The sequence below is a fragment of the Zeus faber genome (assembly GCF_960531495.2).
Source record: "Zeus faber genome assembly, chromosome: 12".
In the NCBI taxonomy this organism is placed as follows: Eukaryota; Metazoa; Chordata; class Actinopteri; order Zeiformes; family Zeidae; genus Zeus; species Zeus faber.
Window position 1 is genome coordinate 25,793,487 of NC_137196.1, and position 10,000 is coordinate 25,803,486.

A 10,000-nucleotide genomic window follows, 5' to 3' on the forward strand; every position below is an offset into this window, starting at 1 on the left:
GTTTTCTCCAGGAACGGCCTTTCAAACTCAGTCCCCTTCCCCCTTGACTTTGATAGCTGTATTGACCCAGATAGCACAGAATTTAAATGAAAGCTGATTAAAGTCAACACAGCGAGACATGGACCCTGCTGCGGCCGCGACGTTTTGGGGGGAACAAGAACTGATCCGGGCATTTCAGGCATTGGTGGGCCTGATGGATCAGGATCGCGGGCCTCGAGAAATGACGGCAAGCCGGTTTTTTCGCGGAAAAACCCACGAGAACAGACAAATTGGTACAGACAGCGCTGAGTCCAAGCCCCAGCCCTACCTCCGTCGCCATGGAAACGTAGCGATGTGGTTGCCAAGTCCTCGGCCCTTTCTCTCTACCTATGACTTCAGTGCAACTATTCCATTACATCACCTCTTTCTAATGGTTGCTACTGGTCGGGGGTCTGTGCGGCGTGTGTGTGTGTGTGTGTGTGTGTGTGTGTGTGTGTGTGTGTGTGTGTGTGTGTGTGTGTGTGTGTGTGTGTGTGTGTGTGTGTGTGTGTGTGTGTGTGTGTGTGTGTGTGAATTTATTATATATACTTGCACACAGGGGTGCCAATGTACACACTCTCTCACTCACACACACACACACACACACACACGCCTCGTTTGAAAAAGAGACAACACACATACACCATTCATGAAAATATTTCAACACACTGAGACTTGAAAAGCCCGTTTTTTTCTAGAAATGGTGGCGTGATCCCAACTGCACTGAATCCTCGACAGATGCTAATTTTGGATGATGAAGTACCCAGAAATATGCACACGTGCAATCAAAGGGTGGGTTCACCAATTTTTCAAGCCCGGCCTTATTAAAACGTTCATAAAACCATCATTTCTAAATGCTGGTAGTGCCGCCTCACCGAGCGCTCTAGTCCCCAGAAACTTCTCGCCGTGCTTGACTGCGCTCCAATGGGACAAACGTTTAAGCCTGGAAACAAAGAATGGAAAATCTCCTTTCGGAAAATATTTTTGAGGGGTCCCAGGAATTCTCCTGACCTCTAATAGAAATAGTCAGATAACCATCACATCGTCTTCTTGATTTGAATATCCGGAAATGTTGGCGGCATGAATAAAAAATCATCATCATCATCTGGATATTTCTATCGTTTTCTGTTTGGTATGCGTTTGCTCTCTTCATCGCCATATTTGGTTTGCTTCCCGTCCTCCTCCTCTCTCTCCACCTCCCTCGCTCTCTCCGGCTCTTTTCTATCAGAATGACAGTGGGAAGCCAATTTGCCTGTCTGTCTTCTTCCGATTTCGCTAGCCACGCACACACACACACACACACACACACACAGACACACACACACACGCACACACACACAGACGCGTGCGCGCACGCACACACACGCACGGACGCACGCACACACACACACAAGCACACACGCATACACCTATATACTGATGTCCCTCATCTATTGACTCTTGTCTGTTTCTCTCTCTCTCTCTCTCTCTCTCTCTCTCTCTCTCTCTCTCCCTCCCTCTCTGCCTCCCTCCGCAGGGAGTTTGGCTGGAGGGACCCGGAGCTTCCAGAGGTGATCCAGATGCTGCAGCACCAGTTCCCCTCGGTCCAGTCAAACGCCGCTGCCTATCTGCAGCACCTCTGCTTCGGCGACAACAAGATCAAGTCGGAGGTACATGCACCCTGCACCTCGGTGCCTCAAATTTGTCGCTGCCCGGCTCAAGGGCATGTCGGCAGAGCTGGTGCTCATCAGAAGCTGGGTGGAAGACCGATAACGGGAGGGCGTCGTACTGTACCTGCTGGCTATTTATTCACACACACTGACAAACACAGTCTCAAACAGACACATACACACACACACGCACGCACGCACGCACGCACGCACGCACACACACACACACACACACACACACACACACACACACACACACACACACACACAAGTAAATACAAATACTGTATATATTAGTCACAGCTTGGCTTCCTCTCCTTCTGTGGGCTCCGTCTCCCATTCAAAGCAGCTGTATAAAACTCAGGTGGGATGTCAAGCAACATATCAATAATTTATACTTGAGAATATAGAATTTATAGACTTTCATGCATTTGTTCTGTTGCATTATGCAAAGAAAGAACAAATACCCGAAGGCAAAAGATGGACAAAAATCATTTACATTGCAATCAGATATTGGCATATTATCAAAGGTCATTCCGCATTGTCTACATTGACATATGTATGTCTTTGTAAGAAATCCATGGGACATCTGAGATATATTTTTGTATAAATTGCTCGACACAGTCGCGGCATCAATCTCTGGGAATGGCGAGCCGCCACAGCCGCCACCGCCGCCGCCACCGCCGCCGCAGCTCAGATTTATCCTCCATTAGCGCAGCGGCGGCGCATTCATTCATCAGCCTCAAAGAGGAAACTTATGAAGACCATAAAACTTGCTCGTCTGGAGAGGGCTCCTCTCTCCGGTCTCCACCGCCAGCTCCGCCCCATCGCTCTGTCTGTCTGGGTGTGTTACAGCCAAGGTGGCCGGCGCAAAGTTATATAAGGACTTACGAGGAAATGCCGCTCGCATAAATACACTGTCAATTATTCTTGCACCCGTGGCCTCTTGCCCCCCCGATAGGCCGATTATAAACCGGGGACACGTTAAGGTTGCCACAGATGATGACCCTGGGCGGCGCTGTTGGGAGGCCGGCGTAGCTTCGACTGAATCATTATGAATGAAAAGAGAGAGAAATCCTGACGTCAGGAAGCGAAATATAATAAAGCTCAAAATAATATGCGTGATGTTAAAAAGAGATGCGATGATTTACGCCGGCAAAAGTAAAACAAATCTCGGCCTCCAGAGTGTTCCCTCAACCTGTTGGGTAAATATTACTCATTGAAATTTCTCCTTTTCCCCTTAAGTATCACACAGCTTTATCGATGTGCTTCGTCTCGCGAATGAGCTGAATCCTCCCGTTCCCCTCATTCTGCCCTTCCTCTTTCCCCCGCCGCCCCCAGATCCGGCGGCAGGGCGGGGTCCAGCTCCTGGTGGACCTGCTGGACCACCGCATGACGGACGTGCACCGCAGCGCGTGCGGCGCCCTGCGCAACCTGGTGTACGGCAAGGCCAACGACGACAACAAGATCGCCCTGAAGAACTGCGGCGGCATCCCCGCGCTGGTGCGCCTGCTGCGGAAGACCACGGACGTGGAGATACGAGAGCTGCTCACAGGTGGGCAGGCGCCCGCGCACACGCACACACACACTCACACACACACGCGCACACACACGCACACACACACACACACACACACACACACACACACACAGACACACACACACACACACATACACACACGTGTGCACACATACACAAACACACACACACACATACACAGATGCACACACACACACACACACACACGCACGCATACACACACGCATACACACATATACACACACACACACACACACATACACATATTTGATATATATGCACCCAGAAACACACACGTGCACACATACATACACACACACACATACACAGATGCGCACTCAGACACACGCAAACACACACACAGACACACACACACACACACATACACAGATGAACACACACACACACACACACACACACGCATGCATACACACACACGCCTACACACACATACACATATTTACACATGCACACACAAACACACACATGTGCACACATACATTCACACACACACACACATACACAAATGCACACTCACACACACAAAAACACACCACACACATACACATATTTACACATGCACACACGTGCACACACACACGTGCACACACACTCACACACACACAAACACACACACACACACACACACACACACACACACACACATTATCCTTGACTTGATCATTATCATTATTAAACATTATGATCTAAGCATGGAGTTCTAAGCGACACTATATTTTAGATAATAGTGTCGTTAGGGCCGTTGTCAGCAGTCAGGCCGTGGACTGTGCTTACATGCTCACATTCGGCTCAACCAAAAGTTTGAGTTATGAGGTACAACAATCCTTCAATTCAATTGATTGATCGAAGAATTATGTCTCAACAACTATTAATCATTTCCCTACTTTTGTGAGTTATTGTGATTCAGAGGGAGTAGTGCACAGAGACAGTTTGATCAATGGATCCTTATGTAAATCACTCTTTTGCAAATGGTGAATTAACGTGATTACATTTTTTTTTTTAATTGCCATCGTATTGAATAGAAATTGTTGCCAGTGGCAACAGTGGCAGAGAGCGAGCACTCAGTATTCATCGGTCTAAAAAAAAGGTAGCAGTGCATCCCTAGTTGTAGTATTACTAGTAGAGATGTGCAGTTCACAGCTGAATGATCACATTCCCCCGGCAGTGCAATCTCCCATCTCTCAGCCAAAAGAGAAATCTGTCTCTCGGTGTGGAAGGCTTTCGATTTGACAGAGCTCGAATCAAAAGGACGTCCCTCTGGACGTAGGGATCTCCCCCTTCGCTCACAAGTGAATTCGGCACACAAACCCAGTGCAGTCCACCCCAACAGATTTTAAAGGACTATATGGTTGTCATGCTGAGTTTTAGCCCGTTATACAGTCAGCACACTCATTTTACATCACCCCCGGTCCTTTTTCTGAAGATGGATCACATTTTTAGGCTTTTAATATCGTCCCTATTTTCGGGTTTGTTGAGAAAACCTACCCTAAGAGGATCATTCCCACTGAATGATCCTCACAGCGAAAACTCAATTTGACACTGGTACGGCCCTTCTAAAGGGAACCTCACAGTCTGAAATAGCAAAGCATATGAACATACATATGAACATAACACATATGAACTGTTTTATTATTATACCTTATATGTATGTGCGTCAACACACACACACACACACACACACACACACACATTCACATCCAGTAAATGACCTGTCACACTGCCCACCTACTCATCCTTCCCTAAGCTTTGCTGCGGTGTTAACTTTGGTCCTCAGCCTCTGACAGGTGCTCCTCTTGACATTAGTTTTACTACTTCCCGTCTCAGCCAACAGCAGCACCACCACCCACCGTCTCAGATTAATTCCGGGTTTTAAAACCCCACAGGGCTTCTGGTTCGTACTCTAAACCTGCTCCTGAAGGATTATGGGATTACTAACGAGTACATACGTACATGCACACACATATGCATCGGCGTTTTCTGGGTTTTTTTTCGGCCAGCCCCTAGTTATCCAGGCAATTCGCTTTTTAATTCCTGTTTGGAAGGATGTCCCGGGTCAGGAGGGAATCCACCCGAGGAGGAGACGAATACCACTCAGTGTTCAAATCCATCTAGGTTCAGGTCCTTCGGGCCTCCTTCTTCAGTTCAGCAATCAAATGAGAAAAATGTATTTCCCATACGGGCCCTGGGGTTTAAAAAAAAACATTGCCGGGATGTGCTCAGGGTCGCACCCAGAAGCCGGGTTGCCAAGCACGCTGGTTAGAGAGCCCCGGTTAAAAAACCCAGGGAAAGCTCAGTTTTTTCGATTTTGATATCCCTGTTATTCGTGGGCAGTTTGTCAAATCCCAGAATTCCCATTCTTAGTCCTGTTATGCAGGACATTTATGCGATCCAGAGGCTATGTAAATAGTTATATTAGTCATAACACATTTTATTTCTATGGGGTTTTTCAAAATGCTGAAAGACCCATTATGAAACTTGCACATTAAAGGCAGTTTTAAAAAGGTGCGTTTTGAGAGATATTTTGAAGGATGGGAGTGAGGTGAACACCAGGCTTGTAACGTTAATTGCGAGTGTGACCCTATTATGCCCAAATGATCAGGTGCTTTTTTCTGCAATCGGTGCCGAAAAAAAGCGCCAATGAACTTGGCGTTGGAGAACGCAGCACGAGAGCGGAGAACGAGCATGTCAAAGTCTGGTTCGCAAGCCAGCCCCCCGACTGTCACAGAGAGGGAGGAAAAATAAACATCTCCAGAATATTTAACCTCCTCACCGCCACCCTGAACACACACACACACACACACACACACACACACACACGCACGCACGCAACACACACACACACACACACACACACACACACACACACACACACACACACCATACCAACACACAAAACATTCCGACGTCATGTTAAGTGCAGAGTGACACCCTGTGTATTCTTTGCCCTGTTTATGCCCGTTTGTGTGTGTGTGTGTGTGTGTGTGTGTGAAGTGCGTCAAGTGTGTGAAGTGTGTGTGTGTGTGTGTCTGTGTGTGTGTGTGTGTGTGTGTGTGTGTGTGTGAGTGTGTGTGTGTGTGTGTGTCTGTGTGTGTACAGAGTATGTCTGAGGCTCAGCGGAGGAGGATATAAAAGGGGTTTTGTATGCTGCCGGAGCCTTAAAGGAGATTACCATATAAATTAGAGCAGCAATTCAAGGCACGGAGCAGCCAAATCCCCGCCGTCACAAATTAATCAGCTGAACCAGCGAAGCGCCGGTCAGTTCGGCTCCTCTCCCCCCGTCGTCTCTCCACTCCTCCTCTCCTCACCTCTCCTCTCGGATACCCGCTGTTCCCCTCTCGCCTCCTCTCCTCCTCCCTCTTCCCCTTTTCCCCTCCCTCTCTTCTCTTCTGCTCCCCTGCCCTCCTGCCCCCTCTCCCGTCCTCCTCCCCTCGCCTTCTCCCCCTCTACCCATGTTTCTCCCGCTCGTCCTTCCTTTCTTCTCCTCCGCTCTCCTCCCTTTCTGTCGAGGACCCAGGAGAAATCACCCTCTCTCTCTCTCTCTCTCTCATTCTCTCTCTCTCTCTCTCTCTCTCTCTCTCTCCATCTCTCTCTCTCTCTCTCTCTCTCTCTCTCTCTCTCTCTCTCTCTCTCTGCTCTCCCTGCTCTCCCCACCCTTCTTGCTCTCCTTCCCTTTGATTGTTCCCCCGTCTTCCTCTTCTTCATTATTCCTGTCTTGGTTGTTTGCTCGGCCTCTCTCTCTCTCTCTCTCTCTCTCTCTCTCTCTAACTATCTCTCGCCTTTTATCAATCTATCTCACTCCCTCCTTCGTTCCCTCTCTCTCAGTTTAAATGAGGATCACATTAGGAAGGCAAGCTGCCTGCATGCCCTTCCACAGAGTCAGACACACACACACACACACACACACACACACACACACACACACACACACACACACACACACACACACACACACACACACATATGCTATGTTTCACACAGGAGAATGCAACGTTCATAGGGACCTCCAGTATATGCGTATACACAAGGAAATGTTCCCCCCAAAGTTTTTTGTTTTCTTGACACTGAATTTGGTTCCAAATTTGCTCCCTCGCAGAGTGTAGACTTAACCTTAGTGCAGACCTTAGCTGGACCTAAGTTTGATACTCACCTGCTGTGCATCCGCTGTCTCAGCCATGCCCATGCGGAAGCGGCGCTGAGTCTGCGGCTTTAAGTCATCTGCCATCGGGCCGACATCTTCGGTTCCCTCCCTAGCTGCCCCCGTTCTGCCGAAAGGCCTACGAGCATCTCCGATGAGGGCGAAGGGGGAGAATTGGCTTCCGCTCCTCGGGCCTTCTTTCCTGGCCACCCTTCCCCGCCTCTCTTGATCTACCTTGGCATGCCGTGCCAGGTGGATCAGGAGGATTTGGCCGCTCACCAGGAGTTACGGGACTTCCATGCGGCTCAGTTGGGCTCTGAGCTGGAGCAGGAGGGGGAAGGAGAAGAGCCAGGTGAGGAGGCACAAGGTGCGTCTCACAAACCGTCCCGGGGGGCTTTATATCAGGAGCTCCAGCGCCTCATGGAGAGAGCGACTGACCCCGAGCCCTCTGCTCCCTCCATGCTCCGTCCCCTGTCGGTGCTGGAGGATTTTACCAGGGAGGTGAGGTTGTCTTGGAGCGCTCCTCAGAAGACGCGCTTCTCCATCCGGGCGCTCAGCCAGTGGTCGACCCTGAAAACCGAGCCAGAGTTGAAATACCTGGCAATGCCCCCGCTGGAGGCATCTGAACTGGCCTTTCTGTGCCCCTCCCTTACCGCGGAAAAGCCTAAGCTACCGGCCAAGTCGGGTAGGCTGACGGCGAATCTGGATGAAATGTCATACAAGGCCGAGGGACGGGCTGCAGCCCAACGTCTGCCTGCTGCAGGCCTACCAGGCCAGGCTTCTACAGGGGCGGGACGGGAATGCCACCCCCAAAACCTACACGGAATTGCGCAAAGCCCCCCACTTCTGCCTCACGGTGGCCAAGGGTGCGGCGCAAGGCGCAGGGCGCGTGATGGGGTCTCTGAGAAGGAAAAGACCACAACACACACACAGTCTTTATCCCCCCTCCCTCCCTCTCTCCTCCCAGTGTGTTTTCCCAGTGTGTTTATCCAGGCCCCCTGTCCACTCAGAAACATGAGCATCATGGCCCGAAATGAAAATAGGAGCCCGAAGCCTCAGGTGAGCCCGGGACATGTCATCAAACACATGAACGCAGGCGTGAGGCTCCCTGCCCAGATATTGTGGCCGGAGACTAATTTTGTGGGCGAATCCGCCTCGGTGCCATCGCTACCAAAAACCAGAGCATGCCACTCCGCTTGTGTGAGTGTGAGTAGTGTGAGACGCACATGCGCAATTTTTCCCTGGATAGAAAGGACGATATAAAGGGGCTATGCGCTGAAGTTTGCCCTTCGTCCACCAGCATTCACTGGAGTCACGCAGACAGAGGTCTTGACTCAAGTTCCGTCATCCTGGAGCAGGAAATTCAGCCCTTTCTGGAGAAGGTCGCCATCCGCTCGGTAGCGGACAGTGATTTCTGGGTGTTATTTTACAGCTATTCTTCAGATATTTCTTCACTACAAAAAAGGGCAACTCTTCTCTGAGGCCAGTCGTGGATGTGAGAATTTGAAACCCATGTCCAAATATCGTCCCTCTCACTGGATAGCGGAAGCAGTGTCATTGGCCTATTCCTCTATGGGGCAACAACCCGCAGAGGGTCCTTGAAGCATGTTCTACTCGGGGTGTGGCTATGACGTGGGCGTTGTTACGGGGGGTTTCGGTGGAGGAGCGGTGCGGTGCTGCCTCTTGGGCTACCCCACACATGTTCACCAGATTCGGAAGTCTGGACATGGCGGCGTCAGCACTGGCGCAGGCTGTTTTGACAGCTGCCAGTGTTACACTATGTGGTTGAGAGTAGTTACGGTCGGGTGATACAAGCTCAGCTGTGTGCGAAATTCCCACCCACGAGCATGGCGGTGGGTCCGGGGAGGACGGTGATATAGTTTACCTCCGCACCCGATGAATGTGTCTTATATGCTGGAATTGGTCTTTGAGGTCACATCTGCCAGTTGGTCCTTGGAATGAACTACCCGGACCCTGGGTTTCTATGTCTCTGCCTTTTGGGGGCTTGCATAGGACACGTCTGTTCGGGCCTCTCGGTCAGTGAGGATGCGAGGTACGCAATAGTGCAAAGTAAGAACTCAAATTTGAAATAAAGTAAAAATGTTTGGGTGGTGCTCCAAGCCACGTTCTACGAATGAAAAACGAGAGTTCTTACCGGTGACCTCACTGACCAGCTCACTCAAGAGCTGAATATGTCAGAAGAAGTATGACAGGCCAGTAAACCCAGTATATATTCTGGGGGGCGGGCCTCATGATGGGCTGAGTGGTCCAACCACAGCCCGTTAAGGCCAAGTTGAGCCTTGGTTGGTTTGAAGGGGCTTTCAGCTTTATTCGGCACAGCTGTCTGGAGACAGCTTAAGGTAGGGTAAGAACTCCCGTTCTTTATTCGTAAAAGCAGGGTCGTAGCACAACCCAAACGTTGCTCTTTGAAATTGATCCAGTCAGATCCAAATCACAGTCACCGAAGAACACGGTCACTGTTTTCCCCTCGTATTACGTATTGTAGCTCGGCATTCGGCATTCGACTGATTCTCCCAGTACTGGATCAGTTCAAAAGATTCTGATGCCAATCACTCTCGTGTCGACTCCCATTGATCGAAAAAATAAGGATCAGGAGGGGAAGGAGATTATCACACA

The 10,000-nt window shown here is 49.9% G+C and overlaps 1 protein-coding gene across 4 annotated transcripts in view; it reads left to right on the forward strand.

The window, feature by feature from the left end:
- ctnnd2b (catenin (cadherin-associated protein), delta 2b) overlaps positions 1-10,000 on the forward strand; it is a gene marked incomplete at both ends in the record, with an annotated part of 118,659 nt that overhangs the window by 77,953 nt on the left and 30,706 nt on the right. For all 4 annotated transcript variants that reach the window (XM_080010941.1, XM_080010942.1, XM_080010943.1 and 1 more), the window contains 2 exons: positions 1,535-1,667; positions 3,009-3,222. In XM_080010941.1, coding sequence (XP_079867067.1) covers positions 1,535-1,667; positions 3,009-3,222 — 347 coding nt within the window. The remainder of the gene's footprint in view (positions 1-1,534; positions 1,668-3,008; positions 3,223-10,000) is intronic.